The sequence below is a fragment of the Oncorhynchus clarkii genome, chromosome 20 (assembly GCF_045791955.1).
Source record: "Oncorhynchus clarkii lewisi isolate Uvic-CL-2024 chromosome 20, UVic_Ocla_1.0, whole genome shotgun sequence".
Classification (NCBI taxonomy): Eukaryota; Metazoa; Chordata; class Actinopteri; order Salmoniformes; family Salmonidae; genus Oncorhynchus; species Oncorhynchus clarkii.
This window is the reverse complement of record NC_092166.1, coordinates 70,188,414-70,214,664: the sequence shown is the minus strand read 5'-3', so window position 1 is coordinate 70,214,664 and position 26,251 is coordinate 70,188,414. Positions and strand designations below refer to the sequence as shown.

At 43.6% G+C, this 26,251-nt stretch overlaps 1 protein-coding gene across 2 annotated transcripts in view; it reads right to left on the bottom strand.

The window, feature by feature from the left end:
- LOC139376841 (v-akt murine thymoma viral oncogene homolog 3a) overlaps nucleotides 1-26,251 on the bottom strand; it is a 126,152-nt gene that overhangs the window by 93,093 nt on the left and 6,808 nt on the right. For both annotated transcript variants that reach the window (XM_071119791.1, XM_071119792.1), the window contains exon 2: nucleotides 14,729-14,993. In XM_071119791.1, coding sequence (XP_070975892.1) covers nucleotides 14,729-14,774 — 46 coding nt within the window. In that variant the 5' untranslated portion in view covers nucleotides 14,775-14,993. The remainder of the gene's footprint in view (nucleotides 1-14,728; nucleotides 14,994-26,251) is intronic.

Below are 26,251 nucleotides of genomic sequence, written 5' to 3'. Positions count from 1 at the left end.
CACTGAAAGAATAAACGTTTTGTTTTCGAAATGATAGTTTCCGGATTTGACCATATTAATGACCTACAGCATGTATTTCTGTGTGTTATTATATTATAATGAAGTCTATGATTTGATAGAGCAGTCTGAGCGGTGGTAGGCAGCTGCAGGCTCATAAGCATTCATTCAAACAGCACTTCACTGCGTTTACCAGCAGCACTTCGCAATGCTTCAAGCATTACGCTGTTTATGACTTCAAGCCTATCAACTCCCGAGATTAGGCTGGCAATAATAAAGTACCTATTAAAGTCAAAGGTATATGAAATACAAATGGTATAGAGAGAAATAGTCCTATAAATACTATATTAACTACAACCTAAAACCTCTTACCTTGGAATATTGAAGTCTCATGTTAAAAGGAACCACCAGTTTTCAAATGTTCTCATGTTCTCATGTTTTGAGCAAGGAACTTAAACTTTAAACCAAATTGAACACGTTTCATTATTTATTTGAGACTAAATTTATTTTATTGATGTATTATATTAAGTTAAAATAAGTGTTCATTGTTCATTCTGTACTATTGTAATTGTCATTATTACAAATATATATATATATATATATATATATATACATACGTACATATATTGCATCCATAAGTCTATATTATATATATATATATATATATATATATAAAACAATCGTCCGATTAATCAGTATCGGCTTTTTTTGGTTCTCCAATAATCGGTATCGCCGTTGAAAAATCATAATCGGTCTACTTCTAATCACAATCACACCATGAAACATACAGCCCTGCCCTTTTTCTTCCCGGAGATATATGTATTCCTGTCTGCACAATGAACTGAGAACCCAACTGGCTGAACGGACTCAGACAGTATATCCCGAGAGAGCCATGTTTCCGTGAAACAGAGTATGTTACAATCCCTGATATCGATCTGGAAGGAAATCCTCGCTCTGAGCTCGTCAATTTTATCATCCAGAGACTGAACATTAGCGAGTAATATGCTCAGATCGGTAGGTGGTGTGCACGCCTCCCGGGTCAGACTAAAAGTCCACTCCGAGTACCTCTTTTCCACCGGCGGTGTTTTGGAACAGCCTCTGGAATCAGTTAAATTGCACTGGAGGGTATGAACAAAGGATCCGATTTGGGAAATTCCTGGTAGTAATGCTGGTGAGTTACCACCGCTCTGAAATCCAAGAGTTCTTCCAGGCTGTATGTAATAACATTAAACATTTCCTGGGCTAATAATGTAAGAAATAACACATAAAAAAAACTAATCAATTAGGATCAATTAGGTTTCTCCAAGCTCTGACGCTGCTGTTGGTCATTAGTAGCCTACCAAATGTGCTAACTGCCTGGTACTCAGCACTCTATTGTCCCTCTAACCACTCTGACATCAATGCAAACGTAATCGAAAATCTCATGAAACACTTCATGAGAGCCCATAAACTCATGTTGTGCAACATTTCTATAGGCTAGGCAATTGCGTGAGAAAACAATGGTGGCCTCTATTAAAAAGAGAAGGATCCCATCAGCTTTCTATGAGCTAGGCCTACAATATTTATTTCTCAACTTTCCTAATATTAGGCACATTGCTTCTCTTTACAACAGGAGTAAAGCCTACCTGGCTGGCATTAAAAAATGTATCGTGGAAAAAGCATCTTCCATTTGCTATTTACGTGCATAGATGACCTGTATTTTTTCCCATAACCCTGTTTCGAGACAGGTGCCTGATAATGGTCCATTCTAAATCAAAACAAATTTCGCACATATAGTAAATAGTATATGTAAAGACAAGATTAAATCAAGAATAGTCTGATGGGTGACAATATTAGCCTATCACTTGTGAATTATATATTATCACTTGTAAATGATGCCCAGCGTAAGGAAAGAAACAATGGCTTTTTTTGTGACTTTTTCAAATCATAGTCGCACATCTCATGTAGTCTAGCCCATAGGCCTATATGTTTTGATAAGGTTTGTATCACAACTAACATTCTGATCTGGTGCGTCAGCCTCATTGCGTAAATGAGGTTTTTTGATGCTAGTGGTTGTATTAATTTGGGATCTATCGCATTCCACAACTGTCCCAGATTATGTTTGAAATATTTATTTCTTGCACACAATAGGTCAACTTTTATACTATGGGGATAGTAGATTAATGTAGGCTAGTGCTTTTGCTGTTTGTTAGGCCTACTCATCTTGTTGGCTGACGAAAAGTAAATGTGGACGGTTCTTCCAATATCTTCAATATGCACCTCAGAATTGGATAAGGATGCGTGCAGTTGCGTCCCCAATGTGTCGGTCTCCACTTGTAGCCTGTGAGAAAGACCCGATCACGTGATGGAGAGCCATATGAGTGAGAGGTGCTTTGGAGCACACAGCACTCAGGGAGAAGTGAATTATAATTATTATATTCAGCCCAAGCGCACAACAGCAACTGGCAGCAAAAGACATGGATTTTTTTTAAGGGGCATTATGGCCACACAAAGGGGATGACGCCAAAAAGTTTGAGGCATTATCAAGTGCTTGTCAAATTGTGAATGAGAGGCTGATGAAGTGTGTAAAGCCTGCACAAAAAAACAGAGCTCACGCCTTTCATGCAACTTTTTTCAAATCATTGTTAGAGTCGTATCATGCAGAATTAGAATGTATTAAAAAAATAAAAACATATAGCCCAAAATTTGTAGAACAACTAAGGTTACATAAATAACTCTAAATTAAGCATATAGGAGGACCTGTTTCTTTGTTAACCATTCAACATAGAATAGCAGTGTGTGCTCACTCCCTCAAATCGAAGGGAGAAAACATCCTATCTATTTTATTCAGCTTTGTTCAATTGTATTCTTCATACCATAAAATTACATCAAATAATGCACGGGAATTGCAAGCAAATCTTGTCTGCTAAATGAACTAGCGTAGCCAACAGCCAGATGAGGACCTAACATAAGGACAACTCAGAGTATGCTATTCTGTTCTTCTGAAATAGACTCCATTTACTTCATATCATGCTTCTTTAGACCGGTCTAAATTCTGGATTTATTGTGAAGGTGTAGGCTATATTACATTATTATTAGACTTTTGAAAATGTAGATGTTCCAAAGGTCTACGTCAGTGGCTTGAGATGCTGAATGTGTTTATGTTAATTAACGGTAAATTACAGTGAGAGCGGCAGTTATTTGCTTGGCAATCACTGGCTGACAAAATTTCATGACCGCCACAGCCCTACGTGTAAAAACGCCAGCCCAGGACCTCCACATCCGGCTTCTTAACCTGCGGGATCGTCTGAGACCAGCCACCTGGATAGCTGATGAAACTGAGGAGTACTTCTGTCTATAATAAAGCCCTTTTTGGGGGGGGAAAACTCAATCCGATTGGCTGGGCCTGGGTCCCCAGTGGGTTAACCTATGCCCTCCCAGGCCCACCTATGGCTGCGCTCCTGCCCAGTCATATGAAATCCATAGATTTGGGCCTAATGAATTTTGACTGATTCAATTGACTGATTTATTTATGTGAACTTTAACACAGTAAAATAGTTGAAATTGTTGCATGTTGTGTTTATATTTTTGTTCAGTATACTGTATGATCCCAACCAACTGCTCCTCACAGAACAGCGTGCACACGTCTGACTCTTCCATACTGATGCCGGAGTGGGACACTTTCCCATGAAAGATTCATTGAACACTTAATGAAAAGTGAGCATATAGTTCGGATGTTCCTTTGCTAAAGGCAAACGTGTCATCACCACGACTGATCAGTATCTGTTGCCTAAACTGATAGTTCAGGTCAGCAGATACTGCATGCGTGTGTGGCATCAACCATGAAGACTTCTGGCATGGTATCCCAATGTTCCTAATGCCTCACAGCTGATTACATATTTATGAGCATGGCCACTATATCCTCGGATTAAAAACAAAGGAGGTCCTACACACCCACAACACCGAGTGAGTCTACAACACAACAGCTCTGATTGGCTAGGTAGGGATAGGCTTATGGAAGACACCATACGTATGTCAATGCAGCATAGACCGGCAGAGTCCAAATACTCTACAACCCAGCTAGCACAACATGTTCTAGGAACCATATGTTTCTTAGAGGTTGGTGAGAGTGTTGTTGTCCACTTCTATGTTGTACTTACTATGACTGTGATATATGGTTGTCTTACCTAGGTATCTTAAGATGAATGCACTAACTGCACATCGCTCTGGATAAAAGTGTCTGCCAAATGACTACAATGTAAAATGTTAGATGTTGCATGGAACCTTCCCACAACTTTCTGGGAATGGTGCAGGATATTTGCTTAGCTTTGGAATACTCTCACCACATTTAAAGAACTTGACAAAAAAACATTTCATTACTTTAACCGAATGTTTTCCACATGGTTACATTTAATTACAATATTCTAGGAATGTTCTCCAAATGGTTTGACATTGGGAAAGTTCTGAGAACTTTAAGAACCAACATTCATTTTGGGAAATGTCAGTACTTCTATACTGTATGGTTCTATAGTTGCCATGGTGCCTAGTGGCAGCATCACTGTATCAAGGGAAATATCATTTTATTTCTGACAAAGATCTACATATATTTCAGGATGCTGTGTATCCCTGGAAATAATACAAATTAATGTAAACATCGCAGTTTTGAACACATAGCTTCTGCAAAAAAGTATCTTGGCACAACCCGGGTATGGGATAACTTGAGCCGCAGGACAGGGTAAGTTAAGTTGAGTCGCAGGACAGGGTAAGTTAAGTTGAGCCGCAGGACAGGGTAAGTTAAGTTGAGCCGCAGGACAGGGTAAGTTAAGTTGAGCTGCAGGACAGGGTAAGTTAAGTTGAACCGCACGACAGGGTAAGTTAAGTTGAGCCGCAGGACAGGGTAAGTTAAGTTGAGCTGCAGGACAGGGTAAGTTAAGTTGAGCCGCAGGACAGGGTAAGTTAAGTTGAGCTGCAGGACAGGGTAAGTTAAGGCGCCTACAAATTTCGGAACTGAATTTAATATTACCACTACCTTTTTAAAACCATGTCTATGTTAATTTCCCAAAAACAACTCAACGCAATCACTTGTTTGCCTTTTAATAATTTTAAGCATATTTTAACACAGTTGACAGTTGTACGTTGTTGAAGAACAGTAAAAAACATTCCCTCTCTGCTTCAGTAAAACGTTTCCTACAGGTTTACTCATGGTTCCATTTAAAGTCATTGAGCGTTGTGTAAAAGGCAGTTTCAAGCAAGAGACCCGTTCCGGGGTATAACGTGTTCCTCAGATCGACACCCATGAGTTTAGCCAAAGCCAATCAATACCAAGAGTGTTCCTCAGATCGACACCCATGAGTTTAGCCAAAGCCAATCAATACCAAGAGTGTTCCTCAGATCGACACCCATGAGTTTAGCCAAAGCCAATCAATACCAAGAGTGTTCCTCAGATCGACACCCATGAGTTTAGCCAAAGCCAATCAATACCAAGAGTGTTCCTCAGAGGTTGAACCAAAAAAGTAATAACATCTTGAGTCAAACCAGCCTCCATTCCTACAGCTCGCCTCTAAGCCTTGCCCCCCAGACTGAGGATCAGCCTAACAGTGCCATAGGTATGGGCCACCCCTGCTCCTTTTCCCCTTCAATGGCAACATTCAAGCGGGTGGCAGCTGACACGGTCACACTAGCCAAGATGTCCGTCCCTGATAAGACCCTGAACAGAGGTCCTGTCCTGTCTGCCCTGAAACCTGAGCACTGGACGGGGAAAGAGCACAGACAGACATGGCTGAGTGGTCTCTCTCCCCCACTCACTCCTTCTCTTTCCTCCTGACTCTTGAGTCATCAGACTCTTGACATTGAGCTCATCATTACAGGAGTGAACTCTATGATCCTGCAACTCTTCACACCAAACACCAAGTTTGAGCCAGCATATGAGCAGAGAAACAAGGGCCTGGTAATACGTACCACTGGAACCCTATAGAACAGGGCTGCCCAACCCTCTTCCTGGAGATCTACTTTCCTGTAGGTTTTCAGTCCAACCCTAATTTAGCATATCTGATTCAGCTAGTTAAGATCTTGTTGAGCAGCTAATTAGTAGAATCAGGTGTGTTAAATTAGGGTTGGACTGAAAACCCACAGAACGGTAGATCTCCAGGAAGACGGTTTGCCAGCCCTGCTATAGAACATCCCTGCTGAAAAAAACAGCATAGACCAGAATAGGCTGATTATGCTGGTCACCTGCCTTCGCTGGGTTTTCGCTGGTGCCTTGTGTTTTTGCTGGTGCCTTTGCTGGTGCCTACGCTGGTGACTTCGATGGGTTTTGGACATTGGTGACCAGCATCAAAGTGCTTTATTATTTAAAGACAGTACATGACATATCATAAGGCCTTCATTTGAGGGCTTCGTTTTTCCCTAATACAGTGGCCAAAACAGGCCTGCAAGTCACATTCTGCTGGCTTGCAAAGTGATGTTTTATTCCTATTAAATGTTGGTATCCAACTTTTATTCGCCCACAATCTGCATTCAGAATGACTGCCAGGGTTAGAAAGAGGAGTAAATAAGACTACCTAAACCATCAAAATAGGAACAACCATTTCAGTACCGTGTGCAAGTCCAACTAATAAGTCCACCAAAATGTATGTTATTTATCTTTGTGTAGAATAAGATTAATTCATCAAATCAATGTACATGCAAAAACACAACAAACCAAAAAGATATTGAAACAAACAATTCAAAAAATCTAACTGCAATAGAGCATGCTGGGAAATATGATAATAGGTGTGGTTTTGCCAGACCAGCTTGACCAGCTAGACCTGGGATGGGTAACTGGCAGCCCCCCTTTTGTAGGCCCATGGAACAAAAGGGAACTCAGTCTTGCTCTCAACTTACTGTTTAGAGTTAGAATAGTAGGATACACAAGGCACAATTTCAAAATTTCAAAATGTTTGTGCATCAGCAGTTACGTTATGTCAGTCACTGACTGTCACTCAATTAGCCCATTAAAGCAAAACATTTTTAGATTGGTATGTTAGCTGGCCACTAGACCATATCCATTTGTAGTAATCATGGTCAAATGGGGGGGACAACAAAATTTTGCTTAGGGCCCCCAAAAGGCTAGGGTCGGTTCTGACTGCATGTGTGGGTATGGATGCTGGTTTTCAGACACGTGAGCCACTGCGGCCCCTCATGAATTCACCACTCCCATCAAAGTTGCCTATCCCTGAGCTAGACCATGTTGGACCAGTATAGACCAGCTTGGTCAACAGCATACCAGCATAAACTGGTCAACAGCATACTAGCATCAACAGCATCCAGTACCAGCATGAGCTGGTCACAAGCATACCAGCATGAGCTGGTCACCAGCATCACCAGCTGGTCAGCCAGCCTAACTAGCTAGGCCATGTTGGTCACACCAGCATGACCAGCATAGACCAGCATGTACCATCTTGAAATTTAAGCTGGTCTATGCTGTGGATGTTAGCCTTGCAGGGGGATACTGGATCTAGAGAATGAGTGAGAAGACTCTCTGGATGGTATGACGGAAGGCGGAAGATGATTGAGTGCCAGTGATGATAGCAAGCAGACAGAACACAGGAATGTTTAATGAGGGAGAGGAATGTTCTAATGAAGTAATTTAAGCTGCTCGATGCGTCCCTGTTGTTGTTCTGACTACTTTGATAAATGTGTTGACTGCAGACAGTGAAATATGTCTTCAGTGAGAGTTACAGTCTCATTCAGAGAGGAGAGAAAGGAGTTGACTATCTAGATGAAAACAACCATTTGCTAATTAAAAAGTAGAGAGTGTTTCTCTGAAAAAACTAACTTTGAGGCTCCTTTTGGGAGGAATGCTCTGTTACATATCTAGTGTATGGCCAGTAATAACTCTTCCATTATCATTAGACTGTTACAACTAATAAAGCCAACTTTATCAAAGCATGCTTTTCATTCAGTAAGCCTTAATCAATCAAATCAAACATCTCATTTTATTTGTCACATGCGCCAAGTACAACAAATGTAGACCTGACCTTGAAATGCTTACTTACAAGTATAGACCTTACCTTGAAATGCTTACTTACAAGCCCTTAACCAACAATGCAGTTCAAGAAATAGAGTTAAGAAAAATATCTACTTAATAAACTAGTGATTTCTTTTTTTAAAGTAACATAAGAAAATTACATAACAATAACGAGGCTATATACAAGGGGTACCGGTACCGAGTCAATGTGCGGGGGTACAGGTTAGTCGAGGTAAAGTGACTATGCATAGATATAAAACAGCGAGTAGCAGCAGTGTAAAAACAAAGGGGTGGGGAGGTCAATGTATGGCTTTCAGCAGTCTTATGGCTTGGGGGTAGAAGCGTTAAGGAGCCTTTTGGTCCTAGACTTGGCGCTCCGGTACCGCTTGCCGTGTGGTAGCAGAGACAACAGTCTATGACTTGGGTGATTGTGGAGTCTTTGACAATTTTTTGGGCATTTCTCTGACACCGCCTAGTACATTACTGGGGCCAAGCTTCCTGACATCCAGGATATAGGTCCTGGATGTCAGGAAGCTTGGCCCCAGTGATGTACTGGGCCGTACACACTACCCTCTGTAGTGCCTTACGGTCAGATGCCGAGCAGTTGCCATACCAGGCGGTGATGCAACCAGTCAAGATGCTCTCGATGGTGCAACTTTTTGAGGATCTAGGGACCCATGCCAAATCTTTTTAGTCTCCTGATGGGGGAAATGTATTGTCGTGCCCTCTTCACAACTGGCTTGGTGTGTTTGGACTATGATAGTTTGTTGGTGATGTGGACACCAAGGAACTTTAAACTCTCAACCCAGTCCACTACAGCCCCGTCGATGTGAATGGGGGCTGGACTGTAGTCCACGATCAGATCCTTTGTCTTACTCACATTGAGGGAGAGGTTGTTGGTCTGGCCACACTTCCAGTTCTCCGACCTCCTCCCTATAGGCTGTCTCATCGTTGTCAGTGATCAGGCCTACCACTGTTGTGTCGTCAGCAAACTTAATGATGGTGTTGGAGTCGTGCTTGGTCACGCAGTCATGGGTGAACAGGAAGTACAGGAGGGGACTAAGCACACACCCCTGAGGGGCCGCAGTGTTTAGGATCAGCGTGGCAGCTGTGTTGTTGCCTACCCTTACCACTTGGGGGCGGCCCATCAAGAAGTCCAGGATCCAGTCGCAAAAGGAGAGGTGGAAAAGGGCAGTGTGGAGTGTGATTGAGATCGGGTCCTCTGTGGATCTGTTGGAGCGGTATCTGAAGCGGAGTGGGCCTAGGGTTTCCGGCTTGATGGTGTTGATCTGAGCCATGACCAGGCTTTCAAAGCACTTCATGGCTACCAACGTGAGTGCAACGGGCGACAATCATTTAGGCAGGTTACCTTCGCTTTCTTGGGCACAGGGACTATGGTGGTCTGTTTGAAACATGTAGCCTACAGACATTAAATTACATGTCATATTGATATTGATCCTGTCTTATACATTTCCTGCTACAGGTTACAAGTACAAAGTAAGAGTAAACACATGCTGGGCATTTTCATCACATTTGGTAAAGATCAAGCACTTCAACCCTCAACACAGACATGGCAATAGCATTTAGAGTCTAAATGCATCACACCCCAACCTCCCTAGTCCTCCTCTCTCCTGCTCAGACAGGGCTCAACACACAGACAAGACACGCAGCAGACGTTTACACACACAGAGTGCAGTTTGGACTGAGGGATGGATGAGGGTAGAGCAACATGAAGAGCACTGAGTCTAGAACTATGTGATCCACTATCTGAGGATCAGAACACATGGACCACATCAGTCAGCAGGCTGATGACTAATAATAATGCAGCACAATCATTAGAGAAGGCCGGCCCTGGGCCATCCACACACACACACACACACACACACACACACACACACCACACACCACACACACACTGCAGTCATGGTTCTGGATTGGGCCGTGAGTCAGCAGCACCCTAACCCTGTTCCTCTGGCCTGCACCCCTCCCTGGACAGCAGCAAACAAGAACTCTCCCAGACAGTCAGACAGACAGCCAGCATCAAGACCTCTCCCAGTCAGCCAGCAAGTAAGACCACTCCCAGCCAGCCAGAAAGACAGTGAGCAAGCAAGACCTCTCCCAGACAGCTAGTCAGACAAGACAGTCAGCCAGCCAGCCAGTCAGCAAGCAAGACCTCTCCCAGTCAGCCAGCAAGTAAGACCACTCCCAGCCAGCCAGCCAGTCAGCAAGCAAGACCTCTCCCAGACAGCTAGTCAGACAAGACTGCCAGCCAGCCAGCCAGTCAGCAAGCAAGACCTCTCCCAGCCAGTCAGCCAGCTAATCAGAGAAAGCCAGCAAACAAGACCTCTCCCAGTCAGCTAGCAAGTAAGACCTCTCCAGACAGCAAGCAAGTAAGAACTCTACCAGACAGCCACCCAGACAGCCAACCAGCCAGCCAGCCAGCCAGCCAGAAAGACAGTGAGCAAGCAAGATCTCTCCCAGCCAGCTAGTCACGTACAAGACTGCCAGCAAGCCACCCAGCCAGTCAGCAAGCAAGACCTCTCCCAGCCAGACAGACAGCCAGCCAGCTAGAGAGAGCCAGACAGACAATTTTCTGTATATACAGTAAGTCTGTCTGTGTGCGTGTGTGTCCTTGATGCATCACACAGACGCGCACGAAAGGCTGAGTCGTGACTGTGGAGGCTGCACTCCTCCACTTAATATGCGTAGATGGAACGCGCTACCAGGCAGGCAGACACACGCTGGGGCCCATCATGAGGAGAAGACTGGAGGCAGACAGGTCTGATAGTAGTGAAGCCACACTGTATTATCTACTAGTGCTCTTGGAGAGGGGAGGAGCAGCTAGACATGTACCATAAGTGTGATAAGTTGATAGCAAATTATGGAAACAAACCAGACAGGTCACATCACATTGGCTGCTGTCTGTGTCTCACTTTCATGGAGGAGATTTCCAGGGAGTTCCCACTAGCAGCCCCCACCCCACCACACCCCACCATGAGGCCTGGGCGGAGGGGGAGAGAGGGGAGCCAGAGGAGTGGTGCAATGGCCACTGAAGTGTTGCTCTGTGTGGGGTCAGATGGGTTCTCCCTCCCAGAGGTGACTGAAGGTACAGCACAGTCAGCAGAGCTGGTACCACCAAGGTCAGAGTCAGAGAGATAGAGAGAGCGTGAGACAGAGCTTCATTCATGCCTCCGCACAGCTTCCACCCCCTCCCACCCCCACTCCCATTTTTCCCCAGTCATAACCCCTGCAGTACACAGTGTTCCATCACTGTTCTGACTGAGACCGCAGCAGAGCAGCCATGTGATCCCAGCAGCCCCAGAGCACTCATTATGCACACACACACACAACACACACACACACAGGGACAGGGAGGTCTGCTCTTAACCAGAGATGATGACACAGACACGCCATCCAGAACCAATCCAAGGGGGCCATGTGGGATGCTTATCTGAATGGTGCAGATGCCATCCATTTCCCTCTGTGCTTCACCATATGCTAGAGAGAATCCATGTAGATCTGTGAGGGAGATATCTAGGAGATCCACACTGCAAAAGTCATCGAATTATATTAATACATGTCTTTAAGTGAGCCCCAGAAGCAGTTGGACTTATTCCATCAAACCCAGTGACCAAATTTCAGGAAGTAGCTGAAAACAATTCACTTTGGGTTGCAATAATACACACATGGAAGAATGCTGCTTTTGATTGAACAGGGAAACCCGTTTACAGATTTGGACTGAATAGAGCCTAGTAGTGTATTGTTCTACCTTCGTCTCCGATCTGCTGCTTCCAGGGGATGAGGACATCATTGGCCCAGAGTTCAATCAGCACTTAGTGAATTGAGTGTGAGAGCATGGATGGATGGAGGGATGTAATGCAGGGAGGAGGACAGAGGAGCTGGTCAATCATCCTCTCTTCAGCTGGCCCCCTCTCAGAGAGACCCATTCAGCTGGTCCGTAAACAGGAAATTATGTCACCCCCAGACGCCCCCCTTTCCCCTTGTATCACAGCTCTGTTTTCACAAACTCACCCAGTAGACACAGCCTGTGTCAGGCCAGGGACAAAATAACTTTACTGCAGCAAGGGAAACACAAGCAGGAAGGCAGGCGGTTAGAATGGAGTGGGACAGAGCGCGGAGGGAAAATAGATGAGCGAAGGATGGAGAGAGGAGAGGGAGGGGCAGAGAAAGAGAGGGTGAACAAGGTCATGTTGGCCGGAGTCCAAGCCCAACAAAACGTGCTCTGTTTCCCAGGCAGCTTAGGGCCGAGGCTCCTCTCGTCTCCCCATCTGCAGGCTGCATGGCTGGAGGAAGGCGTGGCCCCTCCCCTCCTAGGGAGGGAGGGAGGGAAGTTTGAACGGATCCCCCAGGTTCCCACATGGCTTTATATGGGATGGAATGGACAGCGCTGGAGCATGTGCACATCTGGGAGGCTCCGAGAAGTTGACTCACACACACACACACACGGTGTGATTATGCTTAATCTTACTAGTGTGCTCAAACGGTGTTGTGTCATACACTGCATTATTTTTCACTCACCTACCCGTGTGATTTGCATTGAAACCGATGCAACGGCTGCACACTCACATGACCTCTGCACAGCTAGCATTATAAAGATCTAAGGTTCAGACATTTCCCAGATAACTCAACAGCACTCTCGCTCCCACCCGTGCCTCTGGTTGTCTCGCTCCCACCCGTGCCCCCCCCCCCCCCCCAATGCATTTCACTGGAATCCCTTGCAGAGCTTAAAGCCTTGATTCAATCATGTCTGATGAAAAACAAGCTTTGTCCTTAAGCTAATTTCTTGGTTTAGGCTAATTCTGCTTTGAGTGAATCAATACTTCAATACCATCGAATAGCACTTAAACTGCAAGCCTTGACACTGTGTAAGACCACGAAAGCATTGGAATAATGGTTCTGTACTATGGTCTGGAAAATTGCATGCAGACGCCTCCTAAAAAGCTGCATTCCATTTTGATAGACAGACATGAGCTCTGGGAGCTTTAGAGACAGAACACAATGTGACTGTGCTGCAGGCCTAAAACCCCAGAACAGACTGTGGCTCATCACATCTAGAATAGATGCCATTTAACAGACGCTTTTATCCAAAGTGACTTACAGTCATGTGTGTATACATTTTACATACAGGTGGTCTCGGGAATCAAACTCACTATCCTTGTGTTGCAAGCACCATGCTCTACCAACTAAGCTACAGAGGACCAAGACAGCTAGAGATCCTATTATAATAAGTCTGTAGTCTGTAGCAGAACCCCTAGGGGTCAGAAACCCCACAAATCACATCAGACATTAAGGTCCACTGACCATCCTTGTATTTTGTCCATAAAAATCTATTTAGGCAGCAGCTCAATGAGAGAGCAGGAGCTGGAGGAGTGTACCTGGAGTCTTCTAAATCAACTCAAGTGTGTCAGACATGGACTAGGGGCTCATAATTCAACCAAATGGGGTGGCAAGAGTGACTGGAGCCAGCCAGTGCCATTGCTGCTCACATGCTTGGATAGACACACACACACACACACACACACACACACAAACTAAGGATGTAAGGCAAACTAAGGCTGTCTCTAATTTAGTACAGCACTGAGAATTTGTAGGTGGTTCGAGAAAAATGTTGAACACTCACCCACCCAGGGCACCCACTCAGGGCACCCACCCAGGGCACCCACTCAGGGAACCCACTCAGGGCACCCACTCAGGGCACAGACTGAGGGGAAATAGAAGGCCATCAAACAGACAGAGACCGAGACAGAGAGTGAGCAAGGCACCAAGACCAGTGTAGACCAGGGGTGATGTCTTGTCCATCTTCATCAAAAGATCTCAACAGAGAAACCGGCCAGTGACCCACGACCCTGAGATGACATGCTCCTCACATGTCAGAGCTGTTGTGCAACAGGCCAAGTCCATAACATCAAATCAAGCTTTATTTATACAGCACATTTCAGACATGGAATACAACGCAATGTGCTTTACAGGAAAAAGATAATAAAAAACAATGAAAATAAAAGCTGAAATATTTAAAAACCAAATCTAACAAACTTTATTAAATTAACTGATTAATTAATTAACTGAATTAAATGAATTCTCTCTCCTCAGGGTTTATGTCAGATTCAGCAGAGCACCCCTGAAGGACTAGGACCAGAAAGGGACAAGGGAGGTTGTTTCATGTCTAGTAGAAGCAGAAGCCGGCAGCAGACAACAGCTTAAGGCAAATACAATTTTGCCTCTATTCCACACACAGTAGGGGAGACCAAGTCAAATCGGAGTAAAACAGCCTTGCAACATCAACACTGGGGCACTCCTTCCCCTTCATTTAACAACAGCAGCCAAACACACACGCACACACACGCACACACACGCACACACACGCACGCACACACACGCACACACACGCACGCAACCACAGCAAGCTAAGCTCAGACAGACACTCAGAAAACCATGTACATACTACAGGCACATGCTGTGTGCTCCCACTTCCCCTGATCTCATACACCCACACACACTGTTCTCTTCAGACACAATCAGACTGAAGCCATGCCCTGGCGTAATGCAGCCAGCCAACCATAATAAAGAGACTTGTCTCTGGGGAGACACACAGAATAATCACCCATCCATGTGTTTACTCATTTTCTCTCTCTCACTCTCAAACACACATCTCCATGTTCTCTCTCACTCTCACTCATCCCAGTCGGTTACAAAACAGCCCATAAGAGGAGAGGTACTACTTACCCCTTTTTTGCACCCAGCCTTCTTTGACGATGGTGACATCGCTCATGGTGCCTCCCAGCCTCGATGCCGGCGGTGTTTCTCGCCCTCCCTTACTCGCGCTCTCCCGGCAGCTCGCTCAGTTGCTCTCGCTCTCTCTCACACACTCACATACAAGTGGTGTGTCGCGTCTTCTCTTCCTCTCGTGGTTGTTTCTTCTCTCCCTCCCCTCCCCTCTCTCTCTCGTTCTCTCTCTCCAGACCTTCCCACTCTCCAGTGGTGACTCAGCCTGGAAGGAAGTAACAGGGGGGGAAATAATACATGGATTATTTTCTCTCTCTCTCCTTGTCGTTCCCCCTTCATTCTTACACAATCTGACATGACAAACAGCAGTCATTGTGAAGCCAAATAACATCCCTCCATCCCACCAAAGCTGCTTTTCCCTTGTTGCATTGTTTTCCCCTCAGCAGTTGGACTCTCCTGTTGATACTCCCTATTCTTCCCTGAACCACATTCCTATGCTGTTTATTATTAAATAGCTATATTGCAATGTTCCTGTCTTTATTGGTCTTTTTATATCCGTATATTCTTTCAAAACAGGATAAAAGAAAGTGACAAACATCTAACCTAAATGTTCCCTCTAGTCTAAATGGCCAATAAGATAAAACGTCAATCAAAGTCAATCAAGCATCAAAAAAGGTATTGATTATGCTATTAACCCCATAGAGTCGATGTCCGCGCCCCTGCAGAAATATAATTGGTATAATAAAAAAATCCCCATCAAAATCCATCAGTTTAAGCTGATCAGTTGTTTTGCCTGGGCTGCATCTCAATCCACCGTGTTTGTCCGACCATGATAACATTTTAAAAAAGGTATTCTCAAGGAAACCGCTGTAGCAAACGAACGGTTTGGCCTAGAAACTATTATGACCCCTCTAATGAAAGATAAGACTCTCACGAACACAATCTGAAGGTAGCCAAGTACCTGTTACAAAGATGTATGGAAGTACAAGGGGTTAAATACATGTCATAAATACATTTTCTGATCTTTCTTATCTCTCAGGTATAGGACAGACACTTCAGAACAAACTTACTTTTGATCATTTTTTGGACTATCTATTTATCCATGTAGGAAGCTGTTATTCAATGTGTTTCTATGGGCAAATAGCAGTAAGGCCAAATTCAATATGTTTCCTCCCCCCCCAAAAAAATATATAAATGTTTTATACCTTAAGGGGGTCCTACAATTCAAAATCAAATAGCTAAATGATCCTTGGTATGACCATCTTAAAACAATCCCCCCCTCACCCGGCTTAGACTCTCAAGGATTAACAGGGTGAAGATCAAGCTGACGCCGGATTTGATGAAACAGACAAACAGGAAAGACAAACAAAGTGTCTCTTCTCACCTATGCTATCTAATCTAATACCTTGCTGACTTTACTCCACTAATGACTAGACTAGTAGGCACACTCAGAGGAAACATTCTTCCTTATTAGAGTTCAAACCCCCCAGCACCTTAACTAGAGGGCTAAATTAAAAACCTGAGTAAAACAGTACGACACAGTTACATCATCTCTCATCTGATCTGAGCTAAGGCCTGAGGATTCATTCATAAACGGTGGTAGTATTGGAGGGGGTGGTGGGTGGGCAGCTGGAGCCTCTGGTGAGAAGCCAGGAGAACAGGATGGAGGCTGTAGTGGCCGGGGAGAGGCTTGTGTGGGCTGTGGGGGCACATCACTGACCTGAAACTCTAGGATACGATACGCCATTCCTAAAAATAACACTGTTGTCAATGACCCTATGCTACCTTTCAAAACTTCCATCGAATAGGCTGTTGAGTGAGCCTCTTCTTCAAGTCTCCGTCTGGAGACTCAAGTCTGATTTATCTAAGCTATCATCTTATCGAAAAGGAACTTCGATTCGTAAGCCAATGCTAACTAGGGTTAGCAGAATGACTGGAAGTCTAGCATGCTAGCAGTTACCATAGACTTCCAGTCCTTGTGCTAACACTAGTTAGCAATTGCACTAATGCTAGTTAGCAACTTCCTTCAAACTGCATGTAGAGACATTTAAATTATATCCATGAGTTCATCTGACTCTGGAGAAGTAAAGGGCTTCATTGCCAAATTCCTGAAGTATCCCTTTAACTAGGTTATGTGTTTAATGTTCAACAGCAGGAGTTGATTTCCCAAGACCACTAGAGCAGTATTGATTTTGCCAGAGTGGTTACTTACTTACTACTTCTGAAAACAGCATGTTCTCAAAACATTACAGACCCACTAAATTGTTCAATCAAATTTGTTCGACACTGAGGAGTTCAAAGCGCCAGTTAACCTATCGACCTAATGACCAGCTACAACAGAAGCCTCAGAGAGTCATGTGACGATCTCTAGTACTGCTACAGGAGTGTGCCTGGTCTTCACTGGAGGCGCAACATAACCATTGTTCCAAACAGTATTAGAAGCAGTGGTCACTCTGATATTCACGAATTCAGAAGTGTCTGACCAGTAGACAATATTAATTAATTGGATTACTGTACTGTAAACGTAGGCTACATAATATACAGGACAGTATGTCATAGCCTTAACCTATACACAAATGCTATTTTATGTGTGTGTCATAACTAGAGTTGCAAAGGGTCGGAAACTTTCTGGTAAATTCGTGGAATTCTTCTGGAAATTTAGCATTTTTTTATTTCATTTTTATTTTACCTTTATTGAACTAGGCAAGTCAGTTAAGAACAATGGGACGTTAAGCCAGGGAATATGGGGAATTTAGCTTAAATTCATCAAAAAAAGTTAGCTTATAACAGTGAACCTTTTTTTGTGGGATACACACAAGGCAATTCTAGGTCTTGTGGCATATTTTTGTTAAACTATCCCCAATTAAATGGAATTGCAACGCTCTGCATGCACAGTGCATTCTTCCATCACATGTACAGTGCACTCCATCACATGTACAGCTGATTCTTAAGATCTTGCATACTAATGAGATGCTATTGAGCCCACACTACTACACTGTCTGAGCCAAGGATTACATGCTTTATGGTACATTTTCATTACAATACTGGGTGGGGTGAATATATTTTTTTATGACATGATTTTTTGTAAATAGTAGCCTACAGCAAAGTGTGTTTAAATCATTTTGAACAATTTCTGCTAGTTAGTTTTTGCTACCATGTGGGTTTTAGCATTCCTTAGCCTGCTAACTGAGGAGTATTAATTCACCCGTTTCCATACATGTTTCATTTTAAAACATTTATCTTACAAAGGAGTTGTTTAATCTAACTGCTTAACTATTTATCTGTACATAGAATTGTATTTGGGGATTTTTACGATTTTTTTCCTAATCTTTACAGGAAAATGCCACGGGCACTATCTGATGTGTGGAGGCATTTCACTGCAGCTAATGTAGAAGTTAAGGCTGTGTACATTTGAAAATACTGTGCCAAATCATATGTGAAGAATGCAACAAAGATGCAGAATCATCTGGCCAAGTGCATAAAGTTCCCTCAGCGCTCACAACAAGCAACCTCTGACAAAAGTCCCTCTACTACTATTCAGGGTGAAAATTATGAATCAGACACCTAAAGGCAGTCATCAATGACCTTGGACCACAGAAGGTATTTGCACTGGTGACAGACAAAGCAACAGTTCATGGTCCTTCTGAAATCAGACGGTTTTTTGACACAATGGTGGAACATAGTCAGAGAAATGCTGATGAATGTCTTGCTCGAGCTGTGTATGCAACTGGCTCACCCCTGATGCTCACAGGCAATGTGTATTGGAAGAGATTTCTGAATGGTCTTCACCCAGCATACACCCCTCCAACCAGATATGCTTTATCTACTCATTTGCTGGATGTATTGCAATCATCTCTGATGGGTGGTCGAATGTTCGTGGGCAAGGAATAATTAACTACATCCATCCCTCAACCAGTATTCTACAAGAGCACAGACACGAGGGACAACAGTTACACCGGTCTCTACATTGCAGATGAGCTAAAGGCAGTCATCAATGACCTTGGACCACAGAAGGTATTTGCACTGGTGACAGACAATGCTGCGAACATGAAGGCTGCTTGGTCTAAAGTGGAGGAGTCCTACACTCACTTCACACCAATTGGCTGTGCTGCTCATGCATTGAATCTGCTCCTCAAGGACATCATAGCACTGTAAACAATGGATACACTCTACAAGAGAGCCTAGTAAATGGTTAGGTATGTGAAGGGTCATCAAGTTAAAGCAGCAATCTACCTCACCAAACAAAGTGAGAAGAATAAGAGCACCACATTGAAGCTGCCCAGCAACACCTGTTGGGGTGGTGTTGTCATCATGTTTGACAGTCTCCTGGAGGGGAAAGTGTCTCTCCAAGAAATGGCCATATCACAGTCTGCCGATATGGACAGCCCCATCAAGAGGATCCTCCCGGATGATGTATTTTGGGAAAGAGTGGTAAGCCTGAAACCTATAGCAGTAGCCATTGCACGGATTGAGGGAGACAATGCCATCCTGTCTGATGTTCAGACTCTGCTTGCAGATGTAAGTGAAGAAATCCATACTGCCCTGCCCACTTCCTTTGCTACAAGCAGAGGAACTGCAGTTCTGAAATATATCAAAAAGTGTGAAGACTTTTGCCTGAAGCCCATAGACGCCGCAGCGTACATGTTGGACCCCAAGTATGCTGGCAAGAGCATCCTGTCTGGTGCAGAGATCAACAAGGCCTATGGTGTCATAACTACCGTGTCTCGCCACCTTGGCCTGGACGAGGGCAAGGTTCTTAGCAGTCTGGCGAAGGACACTTCCAAGCAAGGGCTTTGGGATTGAGATGCAATATGGCAGTCGTGCCAACATAGCTCATCAGCCACCTGCTGGAAGGGACTTTGTGGATCTGAGGCTCTTTCCCCTGTTGCCACCATCAAACTCCAAATCTCACCAACATCAGCCGTCTCAGAGCGCAACTGGTCCTTGTTTGGGAACATACACACACCAAAGCACGCAACAGGCTGACCAATACAAGGGTTGAAAAATTAGTGGCCAACCGGGTAAATTTGAGGCTTTTTGAGCCTGACCACGAGCCATCCTCAACAAGGTTGGAAAGTGACAGTGAAGATGAGGCCTCAGAGTCTGATGTTCAAGAGGTGGACATTGAGGAGGTCCAGGGAGAAGACACGGAAACCTGAAAGGAAGACAACCAAAGCTTTAGTTTCTAGACTATCATTTTACAGATGTATGTTGAAAATGTTTTTTGGAGATGCGGTGGATCATTGGGAATCATTCAATATTCCCTTTCTTTTGTTGTTCAGTGAAATCATCCCATGTGAAGAGTCAACTTGTTTTTTTATTTCTATTATGTCTACTTATGATAAGGTAAAAGGTTTATGTTTCTGTCTCCATATGATATGGTAAATGTATCCAATATAAAAAAAAACATCTCAATTTAAATGGTATTAATATTAATTTGTATATATATATATTTCAGTTAATTCCCATATATTCCCGTTAATTCCTACGGAAAGTTTCCACCTCTGAATATTCCCCAAAATGTGCAACAATGCATCAATGTATCATGGTCGCCTGTTACTTCCGGTTTACTTAATTTGCAAAGAAAGGATTTGACAGACAATAGTTTTGTGAATGTCTATGTTACATCAAGGACCAGAAGAGTACTGTGAAATGTACAAGGAATTCAACCAAATCCGATAGCCAGTCCAGAGAGAATCAAGCAAATGCAAGCATTTCAATTGTGGTGCCATAGAACCTTGCCTTGCCACATTGTACTCACCATAGGCTAGCTTAATAAATCAAAGTTAGTGTATTCCACTGTGGAGCTCTGCCTAGCATCAGTATTCAGATCAGACCTGCTGACACATCTAAGAAAAGCCTTGTCATATCAGGCTGGGGAATAAATGACACACAACTCCACAAAAGTGCCAGTTATCAGCAGTGCTTGACTTAGGTAGGAGCTCACCCAAGCTGAGTACCAGCACCTAAAAATTTTCTACTGCTTGAGCTCCTGTTCCTCTTATAGAATATTAGCTCAAAAAGTATTGTGGAGTTCCTGCACCTAAATGTAAACAGTACCGGCACCCAAAATGAGCACCGGAAACAATTTCAATCCAAGTCGAGCAATGGTTTTTAGAGCAAATCTCCTGACGGCAGTTTGTGGTGAACACTCGGAAGACCCACAGTCATTTATTAAGCTAGAGCCGCATCAACATGATCCACCAAGTGTCTACCACAGAGCCGGTGTATGCACAATACACCCAATACTCTCTCTCTGTCACTCTTTTTTTTTTTTTTTTTTTTTACCCCTTTTTCTCCCCAATTTCGTGGTATCCAATTGTTGTAGTAGCTGTCTCATTGCTACAACTCCCGTACGGGCTCGGGAGAGACGAAGGTTGAATGTCATGCGTCCTCCGATACACAACCCAACCAGCCGTACTGCTTCTTAACACAGCGCGCATCCAACCCGGAAGCCAGCCGCACCAATGTGTCGGAGGCTACACCGTGCACCTGGCAACCTTGGCTAGCGCCTAGATTTTTAATGAATTTATTTGCAAATTATGGTGGAAAATAAGTATCTGGTCAATAACAAAAGTTGATCTCAATACTTTGTTATATACCCTTTGTTGGCAATGACAGAGGTCAAACGTTTTCTGTAATTCTTCACAAGGTTTTCACACACTGTTGCTGGTATTTTGGCCCATTCCTCCATGCAGATCTCCTCTAGAGCAGTGATGTTTTGGGGCTGTTGCTGGGCAACACAGACTTTTAACTCCCTCCAAAGATTTCTATGGGGTTGAGATCTGGAAACTGGCTAGGCCACTCCAGGACCTTGAAATTCTTCTTACGAAGCCACTCCTTCGTTGCCCGGGCGGTGTGTTTGGGATCATTGTCATGCTGAAAGACCCAGCCACGTTTCATCTTCAATGCCCTTGCTGATGGAAGAAGGTTTTCACTCAAAATCTCACGATACATAGCCCCATTCATTCTTTCCTTTACACAGATCAGTCGTCCTGGTCCCTTTGCAGAAAAACAGCCCCAAAGCATGATGTTTCCACCCCCATGCTTCACAGTAGGTATGGTGTTCTTTGGATGCAACTCAGCATTCTTTGTCCTCCAAACACGAAGATTTTAGTTTTTACCAAAAAGTTATATTTTGGTTTCATCTGACCATATGACATTCTCCCAATCTTCTTCTGGATCATCCAAATGCTCTCTAGCAAACTTCAGACGGGCCTGGACATGTACTGGCTTAAGCAGGGGGACACGTCTGGCACTGCAGGATTTGAGTCCCTGGCGGCGTAGTGTGTTACTGATGGTAGCTTTGTTACTTTGGTCCCAGCTCTCTGCAGGTCATTCACTAGGTCCCTCCGTGTGGTTCTGGGATTTTTGCTCACCATTCTTGTGATCATTTTGACCCCACGGGGGTGAGATCTTGTGTGGAACCCCAGATGAGGGAGATTATCAGTGGTCTTGTATGTCTTCCATTTCCTAATAATTGCTCCCACAGTTGATTTCTTCAAAACCAAGCTGCTTACCTATTGCAGATTCAGTCTTCCCAGCCTGGTGCAGGTCTACAATTTTGTTTCTGGTGTCCTTTGACAGCTCTTTGGTCTTGGCCATAGTGGAGTTTGGAGTGTGACTGTTTGAGGTTGTGGACAGGTGTCTTTTATACTGATAACAAGTTCAAATAGGTGCCATTAATACAGGTAACGAGTGGAGGACAGAGGAGCCTCTTAAAGAAAAAGTTACAGGTCTGTGAGAGCCAGAAATCTTGCTCGTTTGTAGGTGACCAAATACTTATTTTCCACCATAATTTGCAAATAAATTCATTAAAAATCCTACAATGTGATTTTCTGGATTTTTTATTCTCATTTTGTCTGTCATAGTTGAAGTGTACCTATGATGAAAATTACAGGCCTCTCTCATCTTTTTAAGTGGGAGAACTTGCACAATTGGTGGCTGACTAAATACTTTTTTGCCCCACTGTATAATGCACAATACTTTGCCGACTAACAAGTACAGTCTCTTTAAAACTACTGATGCCACCAAGTACATTACAATATAGCCTAACATTTGACCTGAAAGTGTGTGTACGAGACAGTCTACAGCAGCATGAGTAACATACACATTATGTAGTCCTCAAAGTGAACACTGGCTGGAGTGGAGATATGCAGGCCTCGGGTTATCACAAGTACTGGCATGATTTAATATACTGTCCCCTTTCTTGTGTTCTTGGCACTGTATGTTCTAAGACCCAGACCAGCACTTCCCTTTTTTCTTGGAAAACCAAACTGGACAAACCAGATAGCAAATGTCTTGTATCTGACTTTGTGTCTTACTAAAGGTGCTTTTGACCCCAATTGTATGAATGAACTCGACTAACTGAGTGGACAATGAGTTGACGAGGTGAGTGAAATGAACCTCCTTATTGAATACAATGTACAGTACATGCAGGGTGTTATAGTCATTAGTGAGTACCCTGCTCACCTCCTCCAGATATTTACGTTATTATCCTGTTGATATGGTCCAGATTCTGGCTGAGTGTTGAAGGGACAGGCGAGGGAGGGGAGGCATCAATGAAGATAACTTTTAAAATGTCAGTCATTTGTAAAGACACTGTGTACTAGGCTAACAGGGTCAGCGCAGTACTAACGTTAGCCGCTTGGCAGTAGCTGTTGGTTGACAGAATCTCTTACAGGTGAAAATCCCACAGGTAACTTTATACTTCATACTGTACAGATGATAGACTACAGGTGATAGTGCGAGAAAAATGTGAGAGACTCTGAACTGAAACCTTGTGATCAGAGTGTTAGAATCCTACTGTAGCACCATACTGTAACACCATACTGTAGCACCATACTGTAGCACCATTCAACCAGAGTACTGTATCCTTAGAGTACTTTACAACTGCCAACATCCTCCACCAAAATATATCATAAGAAAATGTTCAGTGAGGGGCAGCAAGGCATGCATGGCTCATTTCAAATTCCTAGGTGGTATAACAGAATCTATTATCCTGAGATCAATATCAAATAATGCCTCCTTATAATAATCAAAGGGGCCTTAGAGGCTCTTTTATCCATGAAAATGTATAGATTGCATTTCAAGACAATAGATCATATTTCAATTTCATTGTCTCCGAATTGCTGTGCTGAATACTGGAAGTAATAGCGTATTGCTTAGGGAACGTTTGTTAGCATCGTAATGAATGAGGTTAGAATTCTAAATGTATTTTGGACTGAGCTGTGAAAGCAGCACACCAGATAACAGCAGTCTTATAGGGAGAAAAACAGATCAAATTGTGTGCCATGTTTTATAAAAGATGAACCCACCCTGGCATCACCCAAACATAAAAGTGAACTTGGAGATGGAGCCTCCCAGAAAGATCTGTTGTTGGCTGGCTGTGTAGCACATTGAAGCCTATAAAATCACTGGGGTGTACACAATGGGTATATGATGGGGCTGGAGGGGGTTTCAGCCACAGCCTTATGGGTTACGGAGCTTCCCAATCATTGCATTGCACAGAACGCTGCTGGATTTCATATGACTGTCAATGAATGACCATAGTATAAAGGACAGAGCACGTAAAATAATAAAAGGAGTCATAGAGGATGTGGTGACTCAGCCTGTCTGATAGCTCAAGTCTGTGTAGTACTAGTCTATAGTAGTAGAGAGAGGCGGAAGATGGACCGAGAACTGACTGTCGATATCATGCCTGGCTCTTCATGTGTGGCAGAGGCAGCAGTGTGTGCTGCTGCCTCTGCCAGACAGATTGAGTGACAGACACGGTGGCGAGCTGAGATCCAGTGTGACGAAGCCCCAGCCCTGCTGTTGTAAGCCTGTCACCGCAGAACAGTCTTCAGCTGTGCTAAAACCAACAACGCTGAATTCAATGTCTTGATGTAGTCAGAGGGAGAACGTTGAGATAGTAATTTCATTTCACACACGGGGATGGAGAGTAGTGATGGTGTACCTATACCAAAACTCCAGTATTTTTCCTTCATAGCTTGTTCTCCATCTTCTTTGTAAATAGTGATCCATCTTTTCAGCACTTTTATTTCCATGACTGATCAAAACTCGTTTTCTCATGGCTCTCATCTCTCTGCAGCAGACATATAGAGAGCAATATATTTGGAACGTCGAATTGCAATAAAATCTCAGTATCGAATCACAATATCTATAGAATCGTGATTATATTGTATTGTGAGGTCCCTGCCAATTCACAGCCCTGGTGGAGAGGGGAGCGGAGGGAGGGTCCAGAAAGAGCCAGCCAAATCAACTCAAATCCAATTGCATTTGTCATATGTGCCGAATACGACTGTAGACTTTACTGTGAAATGCTCGCTTACAAGCCCTTCCCAACAATGCAGAGTAAAAAATATAAAAAAATAGTAACAACAGGAATAAAATACGTAAGAATGGCACTACATCAAATAGTTTTTGAAGGGAGTATCAGTACTTGATCAATGTGCAGTAGTATGAGGTACCAGCCAGCATACACCATTAATCAATCTCGCCATGTCAGGGAACAGCCCTGAATCAAAATGAACAGCACACCAATATTAGGGCAATTCACTGAACTCCAGTTGATTGTGATCACTCTCCAATGGGCAATACTGTACTGTCACCCACTAGACTAATCCATACCTAGCCTATCTTTATAGGCAACACTCACACTACAGATCCTATCCACTGAAGAAAACAAAGGAATCAGCCAATGAGTGAGATGACAGCAAAATCAACTCATGAAGCACATGCCTGCAGAGCATGCAGTGAGCATCAGATAAGGCCAGTGTGAACTACTAGACACACTTGCCACAAGGGAATCAAACAGACATTATACACCATGAATAACTATCAATGCTTATCCAGAGGAACAGGCCAGTTTGCAGACATGGTGATAGCATACAGAAGACATTTGATTTCCTAGAGATTCTGTAGACATATAGGCCCAGAATCTCTAGAAGTACAGTATATTATTATTACAGGCTGCAGGGTGCCCTGTACTAGTAAAAAAATAACTTGAATTATCTTCACAAGGCACTGAACACATGGAGCCATACACATGGAGCCAATAGTGACTATGTAACCTCCAACACTGGGTTGTACTTAGTTCCCATAGCAATATGAAAGGCCAATTAGTGCCCACTGCCCATCAACACATTTACAAATAAAACACTATCAAATCAGAACTACTAAGTAAACTATAGAGTGAGAGGCTGACCTGACTCTCACTGTGGGGGTGGACCTAGAGGATACAAGCAGAAAAAGAATCTGAAACGCCTCATTCCATTCAAAAATACACCATGAAGCATTTACAATTCCCTCAGCCCTGGAGGCTGGAGCATACAGCAGCAAGAATATAGGCTAGGTACACATAAATTAATTCACAGCTGCTGAAATTTAGGAAATAAAGAATACCTAGAATGATACAAGCACCCAAGCATTTCTGGACAAAAAAACACTTATTTGGCTAATGCCTGGCTTGATTCCGTTTTGGGGGATTTACAACAACATTGAATTTACTCAAATGTTTTC